This window comes from Epinephelus moara, chromosome 21 (assembly GCF_006386435.1).
Source record: "Epinephelus moara isolate mb chromosome 21, YSFRI_EMoa_1.0, whole genome shotgun sequence".
In the NCBI taxonomy this organism is placed as follows: Eukaryota; Metazoa; Chordata; class Actinopteri; order Perciformes; family Serranidae; genus Epinephelus; species Epinephelus moara.
Genome location: NC_065526.1, coordinates 8,591,894 through 8,619,375, shown reverse-complemented (window position 1 = coordinate 8,619,375; position 27,482 = coordinate 8,591,894). Strand labels below are relative to the sequence as shown.

The window sequence follows — 27,482 nt, the reverse complement described above, 5'->3', positions numbered from 1 at the left end:
TATTTTGACACTTCAGCAGAAGCCCCGCCGTCATTACAGTAACGCGGGGGCTTCTGCCCAAGCATCAAAATATGACAGCAGGGATTAGACAGGCAGCCTTTAGCATTTTGAAGCAGACAGGGTTGGCAGTTTAGGCAACAAAACTATTTGGTTATGGCTGGGAAAAGATTATGGACGTTGCTAAAAAAAACACCTGGCTTTGGTAGCACAATCACAGTTGGAGAGGCAGCAGTGTGTCTTGAACACTAGTCTCCTAGGTCAAAGTCCTGTGCTTGTTGAACCCATCCACATCCCCTACCACATGGCCTAGGTGGACTTCAATGCCCTTTAAGCTACCTTTGTTGCTAATAATGATGCGGATGGGTTTACATTGGAGTTTGTGGAAAGTCCTCTCGCACAGATGCTACAGGGTGCCCACAGTGTCATTATAGTGACACTGGGGACACTGCTAAATGGCTTATTCGATGCCCTGTAACTGAGACCAGGCTGCATGAGACGACAGACATCTGTGCGTCCAATATCTCCAACACTCTGCAACACACGCCAGAACAATCTACACTGATTACAGGTAAGGGCTAGTCCAGACCAAAGATTCGCAATGAGATGACCCCATCTTTGAACGCTGCAGAGAAAAGTTGCAGCGGTGTAAACTAGCTGATCTGAGCTCGACTCAGGCTGGCTGATGGTGTCACCTGCAACTCAGCTGGTCAAATCGCAGGTGGCTTGTTTGGGAATGCAAAGCACATCACCTGTTTCTACAGCCAATCGGCTTGTAGTGAAGTCTAGTGGTCTAGTCAAAGTGACCACAGACAGCATGTTCGCTTGCTGCTGCATGTGCTACCTCCTCAATGAGCCCTCCATTTCCATCCTCACCGTGTGCCGGACGGTGGGCTGCTGCTGCTGCTTGCTGTTTGTTCTTATGCCCCTTCAACACACATTGCCACTGACTGATCAACTGGCGCTGGTTATGCATATTATTCTGGCGTATTTATTATGAATACAGTCCAGCTGATGCTTGTTTTGTTTGTTTTTCACCGTTTCATCACTACTACAAATGCAACTATAGCCAGTATCTCACTATCACTATCCTCATTCATACTTAAGAAGCTACAAATTATATTCAGCCACAAAATAAGCCTGAAAAGCTGCAAATCAGAACAGAAATACAGAGAGTTGTTGCACAGAGATGATACACCGTCTCATCGAGTTGCATTGGTGTGAACCAGGAGGTTTTAAGAATGTTGCAGAATGGCACATTACAAGTAGTTGCATGTTTCACCCTATCTTGTTGCAAATCTTTGGTCTGAACTGGGCTTAATTAAGGGGTGAACTGTCCCTTTAAGTAAAGGATTTCAATACTTGTTCCACCGCAGTTTATTTCACAATGCTACATTTTCATTTTGGGTTATTAACAAATGTTTATTATTACAGATTATTGGGCCCTATATTCTCTGAGTGGTTTTTAAACAGTGTCTAAAATATCTTGTATCTTGGCAGTTAGCTCTTTGGTTCGTGAGTACACTCTGCACAGTACAATGAGCAGGGTCTATTTTAACAGTCAAATGAATTGAGATGGATTCTTTCTGTCTGCAGTCTCTGCAGTGGCCCGTTCAGTGGCGTGCAGGTAACAGCACTATTCGGAAGTGACAGGAGCTGAAATGGACCCAAGCCAGCTCCTGTGTGGGAGAATGTACAGAGTGCTGACTATGAGGAACTAGACCCCCCTGAAGAGACAGCGCTTTTATGTGTGTGTGTGTGTGTGTGTGTGTGTGTGTGTGTGTGTGTGTGTGTGTGTGTGTGTGTGTTTGTGTGTATAACGGCGACAGAGGGAGAGAGATGCTGAGATACAACAGAGACGTGTATGACAGTCAAATTCTATTCAAAATATCTGCGTTTCTTCATGAAGCTTCTCCTCACAGCTGCACCACATGGTGATGAGATGTACAGAGACACTGTTTAATTGTACAAAAACACAGAAATCCTTTAAAGCGGCTGAAGTAAACTGCAAACAGCATGCTGGTATTTACCAAACCAACTGGTCTGTGACTCTTTACACCAAACAATACAAAGGAGAGGAGAGAGGCAACAGATCTCACAGTCCAGTTTTTTGTGGACAGAGTGCTTGCTCACTGCTGTTCAGAGGACAATCTGTGTCTGCATGCTGCACACTGCAAACTAACAGTATGCAAATATATAAGTATGAGGAGTCTTACTCTGTGTGGAAATGTTTCCATCTTATTTTTTTGTTGCTGGAGAATTCATAGTTGATCAATCTGGGCAAACCGGCTGCCAATGCTTTGTCTTTGTGAGACAGAAGTGTGCTCTTCTCTTGCACCACTACAAGCGTATTTTTACATAATTTTTTGTTGCAGTAGCTTAAAATATTCATCAACCACAGACATATGGAAACAAATACAAAAAGGTGAGAACTGGATTTGCTCAGCGGTAAATCTTCATAGTCAGGGGAGCAGGTTGCTCAGAAACAAACACACACATGCATACATTCAGAAAGGCCGGCAGCTTGTGTGCTGTGCATCATTTCCGCGGTGCTGCAGTGCCCTGTGGCGGGGAGTGTGGTGGTGGTGGTGGTGGTGGTGGGGGGGGGCGTATAAGGTGTGGTGTATTGGCTTTTCCTCTTCAGGTGGATCATGACTTTGATCCTCGCAGCGGCTAAATCCTCAGGTCTCCCGCTGCTGGAAGGACATGAACATGCCGCCTCTAACATGCGCTCCAACAGAGACTTACCGCACACTCATTTAAGCACGTATGTGTGGTCAGGTAAACAGAGCATACCCACCCACATACACACGCACACCCCCATAAACTAAATGCACATGCAGGACCTATGGAGCATGCTTGCCCACGCTTCTGAAAAGAGAAAACACATGCACACGTGCGAACCCAATGACACATCTAGACCTCCTACACCTCTTAAAAAAGCAAAAAGAGAAGAATTCAGATGGAAGGCTGCAACACTTCGACACCAAGTTACCACAACACAGTCTGTCTCTTTTCTTTTCAGTCTCTGCCAGCGTCTTCTCCACATTTACCTGCTCCATTCCTCCATCCCACGAGGCATTGGGGAAGCAGACAGCCACTGCCGGCTGTCCCAGCATGCAGTGCACCTGACAGCAGTTGTAGAAGCCAGTGACCCATGCACCAGACCCTGGTTGCTTTCCAACTGTCGGCCGCTGCACAAAAGATCTCTGGTGCATCTCCGCACAGGACCGTGAAAATAACAGCTTGCTGCTTAAAATAAAGAGCCCTGTTCACACCGCCTTTTTTTCACGAATATCTTAATGGCTATAAATAGCCTGTTTATTCTCTGTTTTACTATTCCCTCCGGATAATGAGTTCAGAGAGGTTAGTGGGGATGCTTTCTAAGAAATTTCCAAGAAATTTGTTTGGTGCAGTGGCTGCTGCTGTGCACGATATATGAATGGCTATCATTTACATATCAAATAATTGTTTTTTGCACAAAGGGAAATGTAATCATGGCCATTTGCACCGTAATTATATCCATTATTCAGCTGTTCAGCTCATTTATGTGAGAAGTTATGATACCCGCCACATGTTATCTTAATGGATTGTCACAGCAATGCTCATTGATTTTAAAACTCCAGCTTCAACAGGAGTCATAAATTAAAGGGGCTATTTTTGGTCCATTGCCTTGGTGAATGCTTCAGTCAATCAGCTGCTTATTCCAAGTAAAGATTATAAGCCAGACACTTATCAATACTGGAGGGAAATGGCATTTTTAGTGCAGTGGCTGTGAATGAGATGACATTTCTATGCTGCTTCCTCGCGGAGAAGTTATCAGACAGATCTCTATACCCTCTATCTGCTTCATGTCATCCACTCAGCCCTGCTATACAGCATCAGTGCTCCTGTGCTGCCAAAAACTCATGCAACCACATGACTGAAAAATCCACTGAATCTTGCTGATGGCAAACAATAAAACACAGAGGTTCCTTTTGTCAACACTTGAATGCAATTTTATAACGCAGCGACGCAAGCAATAAACCGTCGCTTATCTGATTTAAATTTGTGGCTAATATCTATCTCTGCGTATCATTCCGTTTTCTAAGAGGGAAATCACAGATGCTTTGTTTTACCAGAGGGGAGGTATATGATGAATAGTGCTGCCACTTTGTAGTTGGAAAGTATCGGGACACAAACTGCACAATCAGAGAGACACACATGCATCTATTTTTGGTGTAATGGACTGGTATGTAGTGAGTGAATGGTAAAGCCATTGATCTGAGTGCTATGGTCAGAGGAGAGGGAGGGGGCAGACGGCACGCTCCAATCCTCAGAGACTCCGACTGCCATTTTACATTACTATTGATCTTTGCACGGAGACACACAGCATGGTATCGATCTTCACACCAACAAAGAAAAAACACCTCTGTACCACTTGGGCCCAGCACAGCTGCACGAAGACGGGCTGACCGAGAGATTGTGCACATGTGAGACACAAGAAAGAAGAGAGGGAAAGAAGATGAGAGATAGCTGCAGTCACAGACTCACAAATCAGGGTGGAAGGACACTTTAATCCACTGGTGACTGACTGCCAGCCTATCTGTCTGGCCCTTTATCTGAATATAGATATCCCTGCGTGGAGTGCTCCAGGGCATCACTGTCAGTCCTGCACTGACATGAGTGGGGAAAACTGGTGCATGAGGCAATTAATATTCAGAAACACTCCACTTTTGGTTCATAAGTAAAAAGGGGCTGCTCTTGCAAACAGGAAGAGCTGAGGGGGAAAATGACACGTGGGGACATGAGGGGATGACAAGATCTGCAGGAGAAAGAGGGGAGATAAGGAAGACACGGGACATGAGCGAAATACGGTAGAGCTCAGTAAGCAGGGTGAGGCTCTAATCTTATGTTTCAAGGATATTAACATCTTAATCATGACCCATTAGGCCACACATAAAGTGATCAGAGATAGCCATACATGCATTTTCTCGAGCTGAACAAATTAATCTGACATGGTTTAGTGAAATCTAAATTGGTAAGAATTAATTATTAAGGCGGGCCAGGCAGAGGCTGAGAGTGACGCAACACCTGTGGATCAAGGTGCATGAATGGAGAGCAGCAATTACAGAGAAAGCAGACGTCAAGAGAATATTTATACATTTATTTATTTATATATATAATAGCCTAATACGATATATTATCCTATAAAAAGCTGCACACACTCTCCTCTCGTCCTCATACAGGACACAGTTGAGCAACCGGCAGCTGTGTCTCCATCCTCCGGGCCACGCCGGCATCCATGACGCCCCTCCATGCCCGACACGACTGAAAGCATCATCTATGACCTCATGCGAAACTCACCAAAGTTTGCTGATACTGAAGCGTCCGGTTTTCTGTCTTGTCCTTGGCCATTGTCGCAATATCCTCATTAAGACACCCGATCCGAGACACTCTGAGGAGTTGCAAGTCCGCCCGCTAATTAATCTGCGGAGGAGGACCCGGCGGCGCGGCTGCGTGCCATCACATGTGCAGCGTGTAACAGGTTTCTTATCATGAGCCCTCCCGCATGATGCAAAGCTCCGCCGCCGCCGCCGCTGTGATGTGCGTGTGTGCGTATGTGTGTGTGTGAGCCAGATGAGAGTGTAGCCGGCTGTCGCCTCGCAGCAGCGCTGGTGCGGTTTGACTGCAAAACACCGCCTCCCTCCTCCACTCCACTGTGCTACTGTCTCTCCGGAGTTACTGGATTTGATGATGTTTTTGTGCTTTTGTGTGGAGGCGTGTGCAGGTGCAGGTGTAATAAAAGCCTGTTGGGATAAATGACAAATGATGGAGTGTATGGTATGGGTTTTTTTTTAATTCCTGCGTGGTATTTCTCAGCTGTCCTTTGCTCCCGATTTGAGTCATCACTGGATTGATCAAGTGTGATGAGTAATTCACAAGGGTGAGGCGCGTGTTGGGCGGATATATGGCTCTGTCAATGTCATAAAGACATCTTTACAACAGCCCTTTAATAGGCTGTCCCTTTAGTAAGTGAATAAGAATGGTGGCTGAGCACCCATTAGTGACTTCATAGCAGCCGTGCCCTTTTACCTCATTCCTGTACTTCATTGCCATGTAGCCTCTCAGGATGAGTAATTTTAAGTGAGGTGGCTCCAGTGTTTTGCACAATCACTCCCTGCAGTTTGATTTCAGATAATCTGTCTAAATCTCATCCTACTATTTTTGGTCTCTTTTCAGTGAGGTGTTCTTAAAGGGGCACTTACTTTCATTAAGATAAGGGTCTCACAAAAATCAGATTTAATCAAGAATGGTCAAAGTCTATGCAGCTGAAGACAATATGTTCTGACTTCTAGTTCCCAGTAATGGTAAATATCCAAAAACCGGATCTAAGCCTGTATTTCCCATGATGCAACTTGATGTATTTAATTACACACCTCCTGCAACTTGAGATATCCCTGCTGACATTCACAGTATATTCCGCATCCAGTTGGGTACCCACAGCAGCGGATGACCCTCAAAAAAAGGTGATTTGCTATTTGAGATTTAAGAATTTTAGCCTTCACCATCTGGAATATGAGAGCTGCTTCAATCAGGTGCATCATTAACAGGTACGTTAGACTGCTGTGCAGATGTGCTGCCCTCTGTTATGAGAATACGCAAAAAATATTCCTTTAAATTGTTTTTCCTGAATTGCATTTGTTTTATTTGGACAGTGGGTGGTGCAGTGGTTAGCTGTCGCCTCATAGCAAGAGGGTACCTGGTTTGAACCTGGGGTGGGGGAGCCCCTCTGTGTGGAGTTTGCATGTTCTCCCTTTGTCAGTGTGGGTTTTCTCTGGGTACTCCAGCTTCCTCCCACAGTCCAAAGACATGCAGGTTAATTGGTGACTCTAAATTGGCTGTAGGTGTGAATGTGAGTGTGAATGGTTGTCTGTCTCTATGTGCCAGCCCTGTGATAGTCTGGCGACCTGTCCAGGGTGTAACCTGCCTCTCGCCCAATGTCAGCTGGGATAGACTCCAGTCCCCAACAGGATAAGCAGTTATGGAAATGAATGAATTATTTGAAAAGCGCATGGTTTTTATAGGGTTTGCAAGTCATCGTGCCGGTTCATGAGCATATCTTGAAAATCAGACCCCTGCAGGACTCTGCTCCCCATGACGAATGAACTGTGTAACTGTGTATTAATGTGTAAAAACAGGTGGAATTCCCCTTTAAAATCTTAACATTCAAACAATCTGAACTGGAAAGAAGCAGTAACTTGAAGCTGTTTAGCGTTTTCAGTGGACAATTTAAGTAAGTGGACAACATGGAGAACAAAACTACCAAAGGGAAGAAATGTAAAGACTTCAGCCGAATCACATTTACTGTCTCACGCACACACGCAGTGTACAGATGGCTGACAAGTTTAAGTGGAAAATCTGAAGTGAGCTTTCCAGCAATTAATGATGAGCAAAAATGAATGAAAATATCTTTTTGAACAACTCTATCAAAAGTCTGAGTGCCCTTTCCCATTTGCACACTTGCTGTTATCATATACTGCTCATGCTGCCTGCTGCAATGAGTGAATAAGAAGTGATTGAATCAGACTCGAGTCCAGACCTCCATCAGCCAAGGACAATGGTACATTCAGGTGCTTCTTGCATGGTCCTCCTTCTGACTTTGGTGCGTTCATGAGCTTTTAGCTGTAATGTGGCAACAAAATGGATGTGTTGTCTTTTATCGCACAGTCTGATTAAACAACATGTTAATAATGAAGAGCAAAGGAGACAAATTAAGTGAGCCATGACTGATGATTTTCTGACAAAGGCAGCACAAGGCTGTGGGGACGTCTGCTACTTGCCCTTCAAAGAATGACGGATCGTTGGTCGGTGACATTTCTGTAACATCAAATTAAGCTGACATAGCCAACCTACACACAAGTGGGAGGTTAAATCAATGCATTAAAATGAATATTTTATCTTTATTAATGTAAACTGTGGAGAGTTTGCATGTTCTCTCCGTGTCAGTGTAGGTTTTCTCTGGGTACTCCGGCTTCCTCCCACAGTCCAAAGACATGCAGGTTAATTGGTGACTCTAAATTGGCCGTAGGTGTGAATGTGTATGTGTCAGCCCTGTGAAAGTCTGGTGATCTGTCCAGGGTGTACCCCGCCTCACGCCTGATGTAAGCTGGGATAGGCTCCAGCCACTAACAACATAAGCGGTTAAGGTAAATGAATGAATGAATGAATGAATGAATGAATGATGTAAACTTATACATGATGACTGGTAATGCATTAATGTGGATATACTGTGACAGACTGTCATGAAGAAAGTGACATGATATTTTGCAAAAAGTACCAGAACTCTCGATACATTTATACGAATCAGCTCGTAGGAGCCGATACTGTGAAAAGACTCGGTCCTCCCATCACTGCCACCAGCAGCACCATCCATAGGGCACAAAGGGTGAATAAATTAGTATGAACATTATGTGAATAACATGCACCTGTCTTCACAGACACCAGATCTCAACAGACACCATCATCCTCGAAACACCAAATGAAGGACCACCATGTGGGAGAATGGTGTTCAAAGGCCCATATCAATGCAATGGAGCATTGAAGCTGTTCTCATCGTGGCCCCACACCTTACTGAGACACTTTATGCTGGGATTAATGCATTGCCTCATATTCAAGTGTATTTCACACAAGAGAACCACATGCTTCAACTATTGTCTGCCAAACGACCCCACAAGGAGCATTTCACAGTGAAGTGCTGTGCTCATGGGCACCACAACAGTCACTGTAGAGGCCCATACGCCATAAAACTGCCTTGTGTGTTAGTGTGTGTGTGTGTGTTTGCAGAAGCACTTCTCGGGAGAGATTGCATTCAACACTGAAAGCTCACACATGAAGGATTGTTACGCTCTCAGATCACTTCTGTTCCTCAGATGACACATGTATTACAATACTGTGAGCTCATCTCTCTGGGCTTTCACCAAAGGCTTTTCGGAGGTGCTACTCACAGGCAGCAGAATCTATTGCACTGACAGATGTGGAGCCAAGTGAGACCCGCACCTGAAGGATAACCACTGTTTCAAGAGTTCACTGCTACTTCATCAGGAGCCAGACGTCCATCATGTTTGCCAATATGCCCTCAGTTGGATGGACTGAAGTTCACATTTTCAGGAAGTTCAGAACTTTCTCAGGCCAAAGCAGATAGACTCGCCTTGTGCACTCTTAGCATAAAATTGTACCACCCAAGCAGCAGGTTACTGATGGATTCAAGCTTTAAATGGATGGCATTACATTAAACAATTTCACTGGTCACAGACCAGCATGCATTTGAATATCAAACTCTCTGATCCCTTACAGGTTAAAAGACTTAATTCCACTGGGAGTCAATGCCTCTGACGGGCTGACAGATAAAACAGTCCTGCACAAGACTGCAGCTGATTGGCTGTTGGCAAGGCAACCAGTTCAAAGCGCCAGACCACAGGCACCAGAATGAACCAGAGCCTCTGGGACCACTGAGTATTGGGAGGGATTTCACCCGAACACACACATCATTCACAAATCTCATTATTCATGCACCTCAGGTTCGTACACACCTTGCGCCTACAACTTGTCCTCACATCATCTCCCTCCTTCATAACTGAGGGTAAACAGTGTCTCTGACTTCATTTTATCATGGAGCCGGCAGCCACAGACAGGCAGGGGCATGCTGTGGCCCCGGCAGCGGAGGAACTGGGTGCCCTGCAGCCCCAAGCTCCAGCACACTGACCCACATCCTTCCATCTCTGCAGGATGCTTTAGAAATATAAACCACCCACCTCTGCATGGAGGTTTGGTACCAAAATACGTGAGGAAAAACAATGTGTCTCCTGTCCTGTGTGACAGTGAAGAAAACTCAACACCACATGATGAGAAAGCACAGGAAATGGTTTTAAACAAATGGTGTTGTGATAAGAATTGGGTGAAGGTTTGGTTTAGTTTAATTCTACATTAATTCATCATTGTAAGCAAAGATATTTTAAATTCAAGGAGGTCAGAGGAATAATCTCAGACTATTTCTTACATTATATTATCTTTTTTCGTGTAACGTAAGTCTGAAAGTAACAGTAACAATAATTTAATCTGACATTATGTGTGCATTTTCTCACACACATTTTACTGCAATACATCTGTATTACAGTACAAAGACCTTGAGTCCTTGGTGCACAACATTATGCCAGTACAACCACCTGTGCCCCTTTTTGTGTTGCATGGCAAGTTTCTCAATTGTCAGTCATTCCTGTTTGTCCTAGCTAAAACAAAATACTTAAACTATGTGAAGTAACCACAAAATGACACCACGTCACCAGTAAATACTCCACAAAACAATCAGACCTTCAATTAACATTTGCCCTTGAGCCAGAGATAGACAAAGTTCAGGAGACACTAAAAGATTAGACACTTTGGAGAGAGATAAGAGACGGAGATGCATCTTGTCAGGACGCAGCACACTTACGGTTTCCCCTGAGTCTGCGTTCCTCCTCTTTTTTCTTCTTTCCTCCTCGGGCTACGGATTCAAAACCGTCAGCTGCGTCCCTCCATTGTGCCTAGGCGGAACAATTAATGGAATAAAGGGCACACAGCTACAGGTTGCAGCGCACGCTTAATCGATGATGTGATCGGGCAGCAGATGACTCCCGGAGAAATCACACTTCACTCCGCCGGTAGATCCCAGAAACCGGCCCGCTGCTGATGCGCAATCCAAACAGCACCGCGCCAAAGTTGTCAACGCGGCGCGTAATTACCGGTTTTGCGCACAGCGGAGCAGGCAGCTGCTGGCTGGCTTTGGAGACCAGGAGCGACAAACAGCCAGCCGCCTGAGTGCGCGGCTGCATGGGACTGTGAGGCAAAGAAACTCTGTGATAAGATTCTACAGTCTCCTCATCGGCTCCAGTTGAGGTGGGAGGGAGACAGCGGGGTACCGGGTGTCGTGTCCGTGATGCAATGCGGGTACCGTCAATGCCATGGCCCGCAGTTTTCTCCTTGTGTGCAGAAATCCAGGCGCTCCGGTCATTATCCGCGGAGCCGCGGCGCACATTTGTCTTAATTAACGGCGGTCGGGATTGTCTGCAGAGATAGCAAGAGGCTTGAGGGGAGAAAAAGAAGGCATGTGTTCTGTGTCCATGCTCTCTCTATCTCTCTCCCTCTTCCTCTGCATCTCCCCCTCTCTCTCTCCTTGTAGCCTATGTGGCAACACACACATGCACACACTCTTGGGGTTTAATATTAGACGTCATGCGTCTTAATCATGGCACGCATAAACGGCTTGGGCGCAAATAGAAGAGGGCAGGGGCTCAGTCAATGTCCAGGCTGAGGTGATGGGGTTAAGCACGTGTGCTCCGAAATGAGGATGGATGGTGCATTCCCCCATCTTTTCTCTTATCCATGCAATTGACAGCTATTCCTCAACCCCTGTGCGTGGCAATTGAATTGGAGCGTCACCGCGTCTTCCAGCTGCGCCCCCCAGGCATAACAACCCGATGGACGATTGCATGTATCCGGGTGAAGACCGCTCGTTGACTTCTCCTCCTATGTGATAAATACAGCCAGTGAGGCTATTAAACAATCCTTGGAGGTGTAATCACGTTGGCAGTGATTTCACCTTGTCCTCTCTGCAGAGACCACATGCTTGTAAGAATACATGAAGCAGCTGAGTCAAAATGTGTTTTTACAAAAATAAAGAAAATGAAAATCCTGGCACAACTTTAAAAGCCTTTGTGAACCTAAATGTGAAAACAGTCTGCCTCAACCCTCTATGTGGGATTGTGGGTATATCTGAAATCTCTTAAAACACTATTTTCCAAGTCCCTTGTGTGAAGTTAAGTCACCACAAACAGACTACACACCCACATGTAGTTTACACACACCCACATGCTGTGCGTGGGCTGTGTAGCTCCCTCTGACACCAATTTTGTCAATTATATGGACCCAAGCTGCTACCACAATTGGCTGGAGCAAACCTTGACAAAAAGTAAATAGCCTCCAGCAGTAGAGCCCAGATTTGATGTCAGCTGTGTAAATGGAGTCTTTCACAATAATAAATCATTAACCTTTTAGTCAGCAAGCATGCTGTCCCCTCAACGCTCTGAAAGCCAACTCTGGCTGAACGAGAAGCAAAATAGTCTTGTAATATCAATGAAATGCCATTTTCAGTCTGTAACATTTTGTTAAACTGCACGGCGGGGAAGTTGGAGCGCATCCTGCTCTCGGGCTAGATAACACTCGCACTTCCCACCACTGAATGAGAAGGTGGGAAATCAAGTGGTGAGAAGACAAAAAGGACACACAGCTCCTCCACAGTGGACACAGGGCGATTTCCACCTGGCACATGTCTTAATGGAACAAATGTGGATTCTTTGGGAGCAGCCGAGCAGGGCATGGCTTTAAGCAGTGAGTAGTGAGTCCAAAAAGTTTGACTTGTGAGAATTTTAATGCACTAATGCACTGGCGCCCGGGATTCAATGTGTGTTCATGTGTTTGTCCAGGACTCCTGCTGCTCTGTATGGTAGCCTCTGAGGTGTGGGATGCTGAGACCAAACCCATAGAATTTGTGTGTAATAAAGGCGCCAGGAGGGCTATGAATATTGTGGCAGAGGTGGAGAGAGCACTGGTGAGGATATGACTTTTACAGATACATTTCCCCAACATTTGTCTGTCTCTCTTCCACCTGCTGAGGTGATGTATCTAATCTTCCTGCCTGTCTGTTGTCACCTGTAGTCTCCCATCAATCTGTTTCTCTGTAGTCCACCTATTTGTCTGGCTCCTGTCACCTGTCTCCTCCCTTGCAGAGTGACTGTAACAGCTCCGCGACCCTCCCCACACCAGTCCAGCTCCCCTGTACCGAGCTTCATGTAGCATCCTGGGGAAACAAATCAGTATGTTGGCACGTGTATGGTCCAAAATCCTCTATCACAGTGGTTTTCTATTGGTTTAGGTGTTTTAGCCTGTCTTTAAAATCTTTTTCTGTATGTGTGTGTGTGTTACCATAGCACCAGGAGAAGAGAGGTGACATAGTTGCATCCTTGAGGCTTCTTATCGAAGGTGTGAAGGTTGTGAGGGCCCCAGGCCAGGCAGGATGTGCCACTTTGCTACTGCAGAGACTGGAGAACAACATCAACAATTACCTGCTTATTCTCACAAACCTTCAGCTGAGTGTAAGACACATTCACAGTGACAGAATGCATGCAACCAAGCAGTGATTTTTGGTGATTTGCTGGTACAAATTGTGCGTAAGCGTACATGTTGACATTAAGATTGCTACAAATTTAGTTGCAAAGTTTCTGGATGTCTTGGGTACATATAATCATTTAAATAACTATATTCACAGTCAAGAGGCTCCCAAATGCACATCATTGAAAAGCTTTTGATCGAGCTCAGGCTTGTCACAAACTTCCACTTCTGATTTTATCATCTGGATGCCTTGTGACCTATAAATCCCCAAATCAAAGCTACCCGGGCTCAGTCTGTCCTCGTCAGTCACACACGGAGCCAAGTAAAATTCATCAGGGTGCCGATGAACATTCACACAAAGTGAGTGAAAATGTGTTGATGGGCTTCTCTCTCACTGGTTCACATCTGATTCAGAGGCATTATCAGTTTCCTCTGGTGTGGAAATATCCTGGTTTCTCGTAAATCTGTGGCTTTGGGGTGTGATGATGTAATGCTGTGTGACCCCAAGCCTTCCTTCCTCGGGACAGAAAGAAGATAGCAGTGCATACTTTCCCACTGAGACACAGTGCAAGATGGATGTCCTGTGAACTGTGTTTTACATAGTATCTTAAAATCTGGAAGGTTTATTTGTGGATTTCAGTTTTGTAAGTGTTACTATCAGTAAACAGTGCCATTTTAAAATCTGTGTTTGATGTTATGTCACTGACCTTTGGATAACTTCCAGCCTCCTGTTTGTTTTACTCACGGTATTTCTGTTTCATTCCTACAACTATCTTTATTGTTGTGTTTTCTGTTTGGACCAGCAGGGGCCAGTGGTGAGTCCAGCAATGTCCTGTGTTCCTCGAGGCACCCAGAGTCTGCACACAGTCCTGTCGAGTTACAACCAACTGCTCTCAGGCAAACTGGAGCGGTTCATGGTTAACCTGCAAGACAGATGCATTTCCCAGTGACACAAGAGCAACTTAAGTGGATGCAGTGTTCTTTACAAACTGGGGGATGAGCTCCAGTGGGACAATAAAAGAAGAATGAAAATCCATCAGAGAAAAACAGCCAATGTGATCTGGATATTCTCCTCACCTTGTTGCCTTTATCAAATTTCAAATTTAGGGAATGTTTTCTTTAGTAGTGACACTGTAAGATTAAAATGAAGTAATACATGCTTCTCTGCTGGTCATTAAGAGGAACTACAGCCGGGAAGGACAGAAGTTAAAGGCAGCAATATGTTTGCAATGATAATATTAAGGGACAAAATAATGCATGATGGGAGTGAGGTGTTTTGTATCATACCACATAAAACTAGGGAAGCTTTAAATTTGGTTGTAGGCCCATAGAACCAATGCAAGTCTATGAAAGCAATCATTGTTTTCTGGCCAGATTTGTAGTCTCCCATCAGTCTGTCTCTCTGTTGTCCACCTATTTGTCTGGCTTCTGTCACCAATCTCCTCCCTTGCAGAGTGACTGTTAAGGCTCGGCAACTCTCCTCACACCAGTTCAGCTACCCTGTACCAAGCTTTTTGTAGCATCCTGGGGAAACAAATCAGTATGTTGGCACATGTATGAGTCCACAAGCATCTACCACAATGGTTTTCTCACTTGCTTACTGTTGGTTTGAGTGGTTTAGCTTGCCTTTGCTTATATCCACTAACACATTCCATTACATTTCGTTTTCAATATCTGTAAATTTCAAACTTGTTAAATGTTTGCTTTTGTATAGTGTGACTCTTTAAGAGTAAAATGAAGTAATACACCCTTCTCTGCTGGTCATAGAGAGGAACTACAGCTAGACAAGACAGCAATATGTTTGCAGTGATAAAATTCAGTGACAAATGAATGTATGACATGAACGCAGTTGTTTGTATCATTCTACATTAAACTAGGGATGCTTAAATTTGGTTGTAGGCCCACAGGACTAATACAAGCCTACAAAAACAATGTTTTAATGCCAGATTTCTTTTGCTCCTTTGTCAGCAGTACAAAGGTCTTGCAAAGTGGCTGGAAACTCACTGCCCATATCCAGAGCCAAAACAGTTTTATTTTCATTCTGGTATTTATGCAAATACTGCTAGACCGTCCTTGCACATTAGCTGAATTTAAAAAAACACACATACATTTTGGTATGAATTTAGAAAGCAAATCTAGTTTATTCTCAATGCACTTTTAGATCTTTTCTGTTTACATTTTATTTTTAAATATTTCCTGTAGATGTGTGCACATTTCTATGCATTGCTTTTTTCTAATTCAGGAAATCTGTTAGATTTACTTGTGAATTTCTTTGTGTAAATAAATACCCTGATTTTGCATTTAAGAGGACATTTTTGCTACACTAAATACTGATACATTTATTATACAAAAACACAATATGTAATAAACTCTGATTTCATACTGCCATTTATTTGATTACTCATTTGTTTATTCATGTATTTGTTTATTTATTTATTTACTTAGGTAGGTAGGTAACAGGTACGGTAGATTTTTATAGCTAGGCTAACGCTAATTAGCTACTTGCTAATGCTAAGGGATATAAACAAGGATTAATTGAGAAGAAGAGCAACTGATTGGATGAGACCATCACAGACGGTGACGTCACTTTTTCATTAACCAATCGTCATTACCAGCAGAGTGTGAGCCGGGCGCGGTGTAAGGGAGGTGCGGAGGCTAATGGCGGCTACTCGACTGGTGTTAGCTAACCCCTGATTCAACCGTTAGCAAATGTCACCATAGCTACAGAAAAGACGTTGAGGTTATCTGAGCACTGCGGTTGAAACGTTGCTTTACAGTTGACGCCAGTGAGGTGCTTTTACCGTTAATTACCAATAGCTTAGCCGCCATGGCAGAAAAGGCTCCTCTTCTTCATTACCGACTCACCACCAGCGCCAGTCCGGAGCCGAAAGATTGGTCCAAGCACGGCGGGGCGAAGGCGGGCAGAAACGGTCGACGGAGGAAGGACAAGACCGCCCGGAAGCTCGGGGTGGTGTTTGGCGTGGTCATACCGACTTTACTGTCTATGTTTAGCGTCGTTGTGTTTCTGCGCATTGGTGAGTAACGTTAGAAGAGAGCTAACACTTAACAAACATTTCATTAGGCTGAAGTAAAACACAAATAAATAAACCTTGTGAAAAAATACGGCTCTTACAGTTCAGGTTGAACCAGGTTGGCGGTTAGGTCGATGCTAACAAGTAGGTGAAATAATCCATTTTGAAGTTAGCCTCTGAATTACTAATTTGAGTCTTGATAAAATATAAATCCTAATCAGTTAAAGTCATTATTCTTTGACATGTTTTTGAAGGCTGTAGCTAACATTTCCATTTACCAGTATATTAATGTGTCCATCTTTTATTGATAATCAATTAAATTCTAAGTGGGTCAATTAAATGCCTCATCAGTTTCCCAGAGCGTGTTTGTTTCAGCAAAATGCACAGAATTCACAGATATTCAGTTAACATTGAGTATAAAATGAAAAATAGCAGCAAATTCTTAAATTAAAGAAACTGGAAGCACATTTTTGACAGTTTTCTTGAGAAATTAGTGAATAATTAAAGAAGGCAATGCTTTATACCATCTGTTGTGTCCATTAGTTTCATTATCGACTGATCTGGTGATTATTTTCACCTCTAATTGATTACCCGCCCCCCCCCCCCCCCCCCCAACCAGAATAGTGCACACAAAATGGAGCATTGGGAAAACAAAAAACAGAAGCAAAAAGAAAAGGACGACAAAAGTAAAACAAATGTAACATAAATTAATATTTATAAAGAAGTGTGAGTGGTTGTTGCAGGAGGTTCACATAAGAATTTTGAAGAAATTGCATGTACAGTTTTGACTGCTTTGTTGTTTCATGAGGAAGAAATCATCGACAAGTTTTGGTCCATCTTTAATCAATTAATAATTTAGTCCACAGTGTCAAAAATTGCTCATCACAATTTCCAGGAAACCCAAAGTGACATCTTCAGTTTGTCCCTTTTGTCCAACCAACAAGCCAAAATCCAAAGACTCTTCATTTACTATCACAAATGACAAAGAAAAGCAACACATTTTCACATCTAAGAAGCTGGAAACAACAAATGTTTGACATTTTTGCTTGAAAAAATACCAAAACAGTTCATTCATTATCAAAAATGTTGGTGATTTGTATTCTTTCAATCAATTAATTGGTTAATCATTGCAGCTCTCGAAGTGATGAGAAAAAAAATATATTCCACAAATTATTTTGCAAACATACAGTCCTGAGGTGAATATTAGACTACATTACAAGTCAGATTTCCTTCCACCTCTTTCAGGATTCGTTGTGGGTCAAGCAGGGCTCTACCAGGCCATTGTCATGTTCCTAGTGGCCTACTTAATCATCACGATGACTGTGCTTTCTGTCTGTGCCATCTCCACCAATGGGGCTTTGGATGCTGGAGGTGCCTACTGTATCCTTTCCTGCTCAGAGAGACTTCTGCTGTAGCTTAAAAGCCTCACTTGGGTTTGTGTCTGTGATTAAGCCTGACTAATGGATTGAGAAAAAATTGACCCTGCTCTTAATTCCTCCCCATGATTTGCTTTTTTTCAACCAATAGCACAGGTCCCCTCTCTTACTTAACATTCATAAATCTGGAGTCAGCAATCCCTTAACTTGGATCCCCAGACATGATCAGCCGAGCCCTGGGTCCAGAGTTTGGTGGCAGCATTGGGATCATGTTTTTCTTTGCCAATGTGTGCGGCAGTGCTCTCTATGTTTTGGGTCTGGTGGAGGCCATCATGTCTACCTTTGGCATCCCAGAAGGTAAAGCACACTGGGACATTGTGGGACATCTAGAGTAGACATGTGACTATGATAATAACCCTGTTTACTGTCCCTTCAGAGGGTGCTGCAGGACTCCATCAGGTGTTGCCCTCAGGATACTGGTGGTCTCTGCTGTATGGCACTGTCCTGCTCTCCTTGTGTTTAATTGTCTGCTTGGTGAGACTTCATTGTTTTCATTTTACCTAATTTTTATTGTCAAGCAGCTCATTTTTGGCTTTTATACATAGCGGGAGTTTTGAGATTTATTATTTGAGATCTGTTTTGCTGAATTCACAACTATTTAGAATAAAGTGACTCTTGTGTTTAAATCCCTACTAGTGAACTCAATAGCTGGTGTTTTCTTCGGGCACCACTGGCAGTCAAGTAAAAAATGAACATGACACTAGTGCTAGGGTATATATCTGTATAGATGTATAACATAAGCCAGTAGTTTCTAAATGTAACTGTCCTGTCATTACAGGTGGGAGCCCACATCTATGCCAAAGCCACCTTTATTATCATCATCATAGTCGCGTCGGTTCTGACTACCATCTTCATCAATTTTTTCATTGTGGGGCCCATTGTGGTGATTCTCCCTGATAGTTCTGGTCCAAACAGAACCAGTCTGGACACCGCCAATTATACCGGCTTCCAGCTCCACACCTTGGAGGGCAACCTATTGCGTAAGTGTTGGACATGTTGTCAGATGTGATGGCTGGACATTTCACATGCTTTAATAATCTTTAACCGATTTTAAAAATATAATGCAATGAACAAAGACAGCCTTTATAATATTACCTCTGATTTGTCAATTCAGGACTTTGATTTTTAAGCAGAAGATACGAAAAATTATCTAGCATGCTATAAATCAATCTTATTTGTATTAATGATCCCTGATGTGTTTTGTATAAATGATGAAGCCTTCTGTCACTCCTTTTAGCCAACTACACAGTAGACTACACAACTGGTGCCATGATGAGTTTTGCCACAGTGTTCGCCGTTATGTTTAATGGCTGCACCGGGATCATGGCAGGCTCCAACATGTCAGGTAACATGGTGATTAAATAATTTCTAACTAATAATCTCAATACGTTCTTAAAGGGCAAACAAAGGGTCCTTTATCCCAACTCAAGGGCTGGATCCTACAACAATCACAAAACACAAAGCTGGTGTTCTGGAAATTAATGGGGAATTAAGAATCCCAACATGTTATTTCCATGATCTAGGGAAGTGTTAGTGTTTGTGAACATGAGCCACTCTCTCTCTCAAAGCCGAAAACCAGAGAAGTAAGTTTCAAACTTGTGATGTCATCAAGTGTGAAGTCTGGAGCTGCTGCATAGATAATGAATAGGAGCTAAACTTTGTGGACCCATAAAATGTTTTTCTTTTTTTATACCCAAGTGAGCTTTATTTGACTGTAGTGTTCTCAGCTCTGAACCTGAAAATGTACCCATATACTTAAAACTTTCCCTTCGGTGCTCTGTGTTATCCACAACATTTTTCCTTATTGCTTGTCTGTGGAGCAGCTATAGATTATACTTCATGACAGCACAAATTTGAATTTTAGCACTCTAGTTTTTGGATTTGGGAAAGAAGGGTTAGGGCTAGCGCAGATGTCTTTTGAAAATAGGTTTAAAGTTCCCCTTAAAAAGAAGAAAAAGAAATGCACCTCCCATGAAGTTGTAGTAGTTTGCACAGCTCTTTGCCTTGCTGCAGGCTTCTTCTTTTCTTTTGTTGTGGCTTCTTTGTCTTGTTTCACACTTAAAAATGACTCCGTTGGCGTGCAAGTGAGTACATACTTCCGCCTATGCAGAGGACATCAGCTGAGTAGGCAGTCATTCAGTTTGGCCCAGGACACATTAGCATACACACTGCTGAAAGACTTTGGCCATATGCGGCCCAGGCCACTTCTGGTCTGAGCGAATGGATCTCAACACGCATTGAGGACAAATTGAGTGTGTTCACACCTGTACTTAAGGCTGTCTGCTCGATCACTCAAGATGCATGTTTAATACCAGGTGTGAACAGGGCCTAAGGGGTTTAATAGATTTGTTTTTGTTGAAGTCTTTGTCATGTGTTTTCCAGGGGACTTGAAAAACCCGAGCTATGCCATCCCAAGAGGAACACTTGCAGCTGTTCTTACAACTTTCATCACATACAATGTGCTTAGTCTGCTGGCTGCGTGGACCTGCGACCGGTTAGTCAGACATGCAGTACTAGCACAAGAACCCTGAAATGTATATGATACCCAAAAATGACCCATGATGCTGTGTTCACTTAAATATTTAACGGGTGATTTTCAAGTAGAAATTTTTGTATTGAAGCACTTCAGCTTTTGTTTGATTCATTTCATATTTGGTATTTTATCCATTATTCTCAGTCACCTCCTCCAAAAAGACTACAGTTTCCTGGGAGACATCAACGTATGGCCACCTCTGGTGACAGTTGGGATTTACTCCTCCACCGTGTCTGCTGCCATGAGTAACCTGATAGGAGCCTCCAGGATCCTGTATGCTCTGTCCAAAGACAACCTGTTTGGTAAGATTCTTGAACCAAATGTGTGCTGCTGCCCAATGCTTGCAATTTGTTTTCTCTGCTGTCCCCAGCATTAAGAATTACAAACCAAAGAGTGGGGTTTTAGCTGATGTGGCCTCTGACCATTTCTGTAGTGAGAAGGATTTCATTACTAATCTTCCACGTTGAGGTTATGATGAGGGCTAAATGGTTGATCCAGAATATATGAAAGCGTATCCAACTCCAGCTGGTCTTCTATAAAGCTGAGTCAACATTTTAATAATCAGCCATCTGTTGAAAGAGGCCTCCCATCTCAGATGTGAGAAATTGACACTTGTTATTAATTTCATCATGTCTCGTTTTCCAAGTGGAGGCATGTTAATTTGGAAGGCATCGTTTGACAACAGATGGCTGGCAGTGTTGACTTTCTCAGAAGAAGAAAAAAAAAAAAATCTTCTCATTGTGTGTTAGGCTTAAGGACAAGTGCAGGATGACTCAGTTGTTTATCTGATGTAAGATCATGAGCAATAACAGTGACTTTTGCTTTTGTTAATGTTTTATATCTCTACAGGTGGTGTCCTGGCCCCTGCAAGGAAAACCTCTCGAAGTGGGAACCCCTGGGCCTCGGTGCTCATCTCCTGGTTGCTTGTACAGGTAGGCTAAGACAGGGCTTCTCAAACCTTTGTAACACAAGGCCCACTACTGATTGTTAACAAATTTCCAAAGACCACCTTTCCAAATAAAAACATAACATAACCAAAAAAAAAGAGAAAAAATAAACCAGGCTGTGAATATGTGTAATGCCACTGTCAGCTGTTAATACTGTGATGACTTTCTGTTGTGCCAGAAGCCCGTCCCTTTTCCTTAGAAGAAATATTTTGCCTTCCCAACACATCCCACCAGCTTTGTTTAGGTGTCTGTGGAGCTTTGGTGGTTTTGGCACCTCCAAATTTATGGACTTTCACCACAATCATCGCACTGTGCTTTCAGCTCAGTATCACTGCCTGCCATCATGAATCTAAATGCAATGTGTCATATTTCCTCAACACATCCTTTGGAGCTTTTACTGGCGCAGGGTTGTCTCTCACATCACTCTTTGGGTTTCCAGAAACCGATCCATTTTGCGTCAATGCACCTGAGGTAATGTTGGTAAACTAACGGTGGCAAAACATGTTTGTCTCTACCTGATGTGTTGTGATCGGTGTGCAGTGTGGTGAGATTCAACGTAACTGGTCATTTTAATCATGGATTTTAATTTGAAAGTGTTCACGGGTCATACTGATGTCCATATTTACATTTATTGTTCGTAGAAGTATCAGGGAACACCGTAAAAACAAAAGGGTTGACTTCCGGATCATGATCATGTGATTTACAAAGAAAAGGCATAGAAAAAAAAAAGAAAAGCATACAAAGAAAAACATGTTTATCATCATTAATTTAACAAAGACAAGTAGACAGATAATAATAACTCTAGCTCATAAAGTATCTGGAAATGACAGTAAACAAAATCTTTTGGAACGGCATAAGAAAACTGTTTAACGATCATAAAAGGATCTCATGTATGACTTCTGGTGTTGTCATGGCAACATGTAAACAAAGCTCTTGTCAGCGTCAGCTACATTAAACACATTTAGTAACTTTGAAAATTACCAACAACATTTAGTTTTCAACCAGTTGGCAGTTCCTCCAGAGCCCACTAAATGGCACCAGTGGGCCACAGGTTGAGAATCGGTGGGCTAGTACACTGTATGCCAGGGGCTGTGACAGTTTTCCTCTGTGCATAAAGCTTGAGCTCCACTAAAGATCAAACAGAGTCAATTCTTTTGCCCTCAACCCCTTCCCGTTCATATCGCTCTTTCACTTCTAAGATTTGTGCCCTAGTTCACAACTTCACCTTGTGAAATGACTTTTTAGCCACCGTCCAAGTGGATTTTTTTTTTTTTTTTTTTTTTTTTTTTTTTTTTTTTTTTTTTTTTTTTTTTGCCATCACGCATTGACTGCTGGCCATTACCCCTTTTTAAGAACTGAAGAAGAACAGTGAATGGAAGTGGTTTAATGTTAAATTGATGTTTAACAGCAGAAGATAAAAAACATATAGCCATTTACACCCTAATTATTTGTCTTAAATTATGGTGTCTGTTTCTCTATCTGCCTCTAATGTGTAAAAGTAACAGGAGGGGTTTATTTCAGTAACAGGAAAGATGAAATGGATTAAGTTTGAACATTCTTGCCCTAAAAGTATAATTCACAATTGCTGAAAATACATCACCATTGTCATCATACTGTGTAAAGCCACTTTTTGTAAATGTGTTGGTGGAAAAATGCAGTGCTCCTCTCTGAGGGCAAGGTAAAAGTAAGGGAAGAGCAGGAAGAGGCAGATAAATTGGCAGCTGACCATCTGGATTACTTACATTTGGATCTACCGGTCCATCACCTACCGCTCCGCTGTGCAATATATTTTATGCTCAATTTTGTTCATTTGTCAAATGAAAGGCATACAGGTTTTGCCAGGAAGACAGAGCAGGGTAATGCGGCGTTATACTTGTAAGTGAACACCTCATTTCACTACCATGGTACTTAGCATCACTATATTAGCTAGATAGGAAGGTTCATTACATTATTCTTACAAAGTCATGGGCATTTATAGTATTACTGCAATTTAGGCTATTTATCAAGGTAGTTCATATTGGGGTCAAGCGACATCCAGAAGTCTAAAGCAGCTCAAGTAGTCTAGATATAGGGAGTTATATTGTTTGTATACATTGTTCTCAGTACCACTAACTAAGTGTTTTTAATGCAAGAATAATTACATATCTTTATAATCAGTGTTTAAAACTTGTACCTGCAACCTCAGTGAGATCCATGCAGCACAAGCCAAGTTAATGTTTTTTACTCCTTCCACTAGGTGGTGCTGTTTGCTGGTAAATTGAACACCATCGCTGGTATTGTAACCATCTTCTTCTTGTTGGTCTATGCGGCTGTGAACTTGGCCTGTTTGGCTCTGGAATGGGCATCTGCACCAAACTTCAGGTAAAGTGCAGGATATTGTCTGGCTTTCTGTTTTGGATCTTATTTGCACACTCCTGCTTGAAAAGGTTGGTTGTTTTCATTTCACATTCTGTCATTGTCTCTGTTTTTAAATTTAGACCCTCATTCCGATTTTTCACATGGCATACCTGCACTCTGGGTATTCTCGGCTGCCTGGTCATGATGTTCCTGATCAGTGCTATTTATGCATTTGCCAGCATAGCCTTTATGCTGCTGCTGTTGATGCTCATCCACTACCTCGGTCCCATGAGCAACTGGGGCTACATCAGCCAGGCTCTCATCTTCCACCAGGTATCACAAAACAAGCCATGTCTTTTACTGAAGCAATGATATGATGCAAGTTAGCATGAAAAGCTACATCACATCTTTGTTCACACAGGTGCGCAAGTACCTGTTGATGCTGGATATGCGTAAAGACCATGTGAAGTTCTGGAGGCCCCAGCTGCTGCTGATGGTGGCAAACCCTCGCAGCTGCACAGGTCTCATGACTTTCATTAATGACCTGAAGAAGAGTGGCCTCTATGTGCTGGGACATGTAAAGCTGGGTTTACTGGGTAAGAACTGTGTAGGGAGGAGACCAATGCACATGTACACTTTTCATTGGACATATTGGTTCCCCAAATTTTTATTAATTAACACTACTGAAGGCTTTAAAGGTCTAGTTTGAAAGTTAGTAACAAGCGTGGTTGCCGTCAACTCAAGTAATTTTTGCGTTATCTTTACTTTGTTTCCACCACGGGCTCTTTGCTGCTCACAGACTTGACTTTGTGTTGTGTGTGTGTATATCTGAAGGAGGTCAGCCCGTCAGAGACCGCAGAGAGCAGGTGAGAGGCTGCAGGATGATAATACTGCATTAAACCAAATTGCTAAAAGGTACCGATGAAAGGACCGATAATGTCGTAGCTTGTCAATACTACGGTCTTTGAAAATTTAGCCCCAGGGCTCGAGTAATACTGCTAACCGTCCCTAGATTCAATGGAAACTAGCAGTGAGGATTTCAGATTGCAACCAGTTGAAATGATCTCCTAGTTAGAATTCCTCGCATTTTCATTGTTTAGGAGGTTTTTAGCAGGAGCTGAATTATCTGCAGATGTCTCTTCCTCTTCAAAACAAACAGATCAGTAGCTTAAAACTGGTAAAACACTGAATAAAGCAGTTTCACATTAAGAAATCGGTGTGTTTCTGTTAGTTGCGGAGGGGCTGCTAACTATGGTGACCAATGTGAAAACAGAAATAGTCCTATTTAGAGCCAGTGTTTGCTTTGTCTGTGTAGGGCTGCTGTAGAAAACACAATTCTTATTTTCAGCTGTTAATGCACTAAAAAAACATACTTAATATGTGCCATTTTTGCCAGTATATCCCCCCAAATCCTACACACTGGACCTTTTTAAAGATGACTGTTTAAACGTTAGTTGCTCTAGCCTTTGTCGTCAAAGACTATAATTATATTTTTGGATGTGATTCTACAGATGGGTTGCCCTCTGATCCTCTGCAGAGCCGTTACGACTCGTGGCTGTCTCTAGTGGACCATCTAAACATCAAGGCATTTGTCAACCTTACCCTGGCAGACTCTGTCCGACACGGTGTTCAGAACCTGCTCTTCATCACAGGCTTCGGTAGGACAGTTTACATTGCTGCTATATGATGATGTTGGTTGTCCATCATTGATTGCTCTTGTCCAAAACACATATTTGATGCATCTGTTTGCATCTAGGTGGAATGAGGCCAAACACCCTTGTCTTGGGTTTCTATGATGACTGCACTCCTGAAGACCACCTCCAAGGTAAAATACTCCTGTCTACAGGCTTTGGCATGGATGCAGTGACTCCATCCATAGACCCCCGAGAGCAACGGTCTCCCTTCTTCCCTAATGTGCGGGATGCTGAGGAAGTCAAAGATCTTCTGGAAGAGGAATATGTGTCAGTGATTGCTGATGCTGTAAAAATGGGGAAGAATGTGACACTGGCTCGTTACTTCAACCAGTTTAACCGGGAGGAGGCCTTGGGGACAGGAAGAAAGATTGCAGGCTACCGAAACACAAGGGGGCCGTTTGTTGACGTGTGGCCTTTGAATCTGCTTCGACCAGACAGCCGCGGTTACATCGACATCTGCTCACTGTTTCTGCTGCAGTTGGCCAGCGTGCTTCAAGAGACGCGTGCCTGGAGCCACGCAAGCCTCCGCCTCTTCCTGTGTGTGGAGGCTGGTCACAGTCTGAAGGAAGGGGAGGAGAAGAAGCTGCGGATGATGCTAAAGGAGCTCAGGATTTCAGCTCAGGTGGAGATGGTGGCATGGGACCAGGTAGTGGCGCTGCACTGGCAGAGACAAGGAGGAAGAGAGAGCGGGAATCTGGAGTCTGCACAGAATGAGGAGAAGAGGGAGAAAGCAGAGGAAGAGGAAGCTGAGAAGGACATTGGCATCCAAGCATTTCCCAATAATGCTGCTCAGCTGACAGATGAGTACATCTGTGCTGTCAACAATCTGATTCGCAGACACGGTGCCCCGCAGCCTGCTGTGCGTTTCCTGTATTTGCCCCGGCCACCGGCAGACACAAACCGTTACCGTGCTTACCTGCACCAGGTGGACGTGTTGAGTCGAGACCTGGGCCCAACACTGCTCATTCACGGGGTCACTCCTGTGGTCACTACTGACCTCTGAAATGTTCAACTTAGCTCCATCAACAATCTTGATCTGGTATTGTTTGTCGGTGGGACTGTGCCTGTTGCCACCAGTTTATTCACCTCGTATTGAAGCTGTCAACTACAACATCAGACCTGACACGAACAAGCAAACTAGTTTTATGCTTGAGTCAAACCACATTTCACCCACAATTCGTGTTTCCCTTATATTCTTAAAACACTCAGGGAAGTTGGATTTAATGACCTCAAGTTTACTTGTTATATACTGAACATTATGAGTGTTGTAGGCATAACAATGTATATCAGCACATTTCTGGAGTGAAAGGCGTGAAAATCAGAAGTGCATTAGGCCCATGCATTTGTTAGAATATTGTAACCACATGCTCTTGAACATCATAAGCTTTGACTTTTTGTACTTGTTAATGGACAAATGCATTAAATTAATTGTTGTATTACCTCAGATTTCTGTCTTGTGATTTTATTTAGAACTGAGGAGAGAGACTTGCTGCTAGTAAATAACTCAATTAGCTACGTGTCCTTACAAAGATCAATTAATCCAATTAACCTAATCCAATCCAATCCAATGGTCTATGTCGAGCACCACTAAGATGCACCTGAGTCTTGGCTGTTTAATTCCTGCAGAGGGCGATATATGCCCATATCATGGCTGTGCTGATGCGCTGTACCAAGTTTGCCTTTACTGGGCTTTTGGTGTATTGCAGTAACATTGAAAATAACAATTCATGAATATGAATTGTACTTGAAGCATATGGAGGCTGAACTGACAGGTTTTCTCGCAGCCTCACCATCCCTGACTCAGCATAGAGCAGCACTGGTTTACCTGTTGCTGACTGGCTCTCATGCTATAATGCTAATATTTCAATCTTAGAATGTACCTGTTTGCAAGATGGGAAGGTAATTATTACACAGGTGTGGTTGTGCATCTTAAATGGAAAGAAATTATTTAAAAACAGTTTCTTTTATGTATGTGAGGCTCCTCCCCAAAGGAGCAGAACATGTCCCATTGTCTATAATCAAAATATCTCTGCTTATCAGTGGCTTGATTAGAATAAAATTTGGTGCATACATCACATTGACACAAAAGAAGAAGAAACCTGCAGGTTAGGACTAGGTGATATGAAGTGAATCAAATATCACCATGTTTCTTACGAAATACCTCGATATTATAACAAATTGGTAGGGTTGACTATCGGTGCTTTCCCAAAATATTTACACAGTGAGATTTTTGAGAAATCATCAATAATGTGGATATAAGGATTAAGTGGAAAAAGGCAAATAATAGTCTGATAAGTTCAGAAAATCACATCACTTTACTG

At 43.0% G+C, this 27,482-nt stretch overlaps 3 protein-coding genes across 5 annotated transcripts in view; 2 read left to right on the top strand and 1 right to left on the bottom strand.

Moving 5' to 3' along the window:
• clcn2a (chloride channel, voltage-sensitive 2a) overlaps positions 1 to 5,606 on the bottom strand; it is a 54,230-nt gene extending 48,624 nt beyond the window's left edge. Inside the window, exon 1 of the mRNA XM_050033348.1 lies at positions 5,344 to 5,606. Coding sequence (XP_049889305.1) covers positions 5,344 to 5,394 — 51 coding nt within the window. The 5' untranslated portion in view covers positions 5,395 to 5,606. The remainder of the gene's footprint in view (positions 1 to 5,343) is intronic.
• Positions 5,607 to 12,079: 6,473 nt separating this feature from the next.
• Positions 12,080 to 15,549, top strand: thpo (thrombopoietin). 3 transcript variants are annotated; one of them, XM_050032662.1, is made up of 5 exons: positions 12,080 to 12,402; positions 12,498 to 12,622; positions 12,756 to 12,887; positions 13,002 to 13,166; positions 13,989 to 15,549. In XM_050032662.1, exons 1-5 carry the CDS (start codon positions 12,390 to 12,392, stop codon positions 14,130 to 14,132), a joined length of 579 nt encoding a protein of 192 aa, XP_049888619.1. In that variant the 5' UTR covers positions 12,080 to 12,389; the 3' UTR covers positions 14,133 to 15,549. The 3 variants fall into 3 exon arrangements, with proteins under 3 accessions (XP_049888619.1, XP_049888618.1, XP_049888620.1); XM_050032661.1 differs by having other exon boundaries at positions 13,986 to 15,549; XM_050032663.1 differs by having other exon boundaries at positions 12,801 to 12,887; positions 13,986 to 15,548.
• A 300-nt stretch (positions 15,550 to 15,849) lies between these two features.
• LOC126382776 (solute carrier family 12 member 9-like) lies at positions 15,850 to 26,371 on the top strand. Its single transcript, XM_050032841.1, has 14 exons — positions 15,850 to 16,217; positions 17,460 to 17,594; positions 17,810 to 17,947; positions 18,027 to 18,124; positions 18,429 to 18,630; positions 18,888 to 18,995; positions 20,033 to 20,144; positions 20,328 to 20,485; positions 21,033 to 21,115; positions 23,367 to 23,491; positions 23,608 to 23,800; positions 23,889 to 24,063; positions 24,979 to 25,125; positions 25,224 to 26,371. The coding sequence occupies exons 1-14, from the start codon at positions 16,010 to 16,012 to the stop codon at positions 26,162 to 26,164; spliced, it is 2,823 nt and encodes a 940-aa protein (XP_049888798.1). The 5' UTR covers positions 15,850 to 16,009; the 3' UTR covers positions 26,165 to 26,371.
• The last annotated feature ends 1,111 nt before the right edge of the window (positions 26,372 to 27,482 follow it).

Excerpts from the sequence above, each read along its gene's own strand:
- thpo (XM_050032661.1), top strand. Across the intron at positions 12,623-12,755 it reads CAGAGGTGGAGAGAGCACTG|TCCACCTATTTGTCTGGCTC; the intron begins GTGAGGATATGA and ends GTTTCTCTGTAG. Across the intron at positions 13,167-13,985 it reads TCACAAACCTTCAGCTGAGT|CAGGGGCCAGTGGTGAGTCC; the intron begins GTAAGACACATT and ends TGTTTGGACCAG.
- LOC126382776 (XM_050032841.1), top strand. The coding sequence starts at position 16,010 with ATGGCAGAAAAGGCTCCTCTTCTTCATTACCGACTCACCACCAGCGCC. Across the intron at positions 16,218-17,459 it reads CGTTGTGTTTCTGCGCATTG|GATTCGTTGTGGGTCAAGCA; the intron begins GTGAGTAACGTT and ends CACCTCTTTCAG. Across the intron at positions 25,126-25,223 it reads GCTCTTCATCACAGGCTTCG|GTGGAATGAGGCCAAACACC; the intron begins GTAGGACAGTTT and ends GTTTGCATCTAG.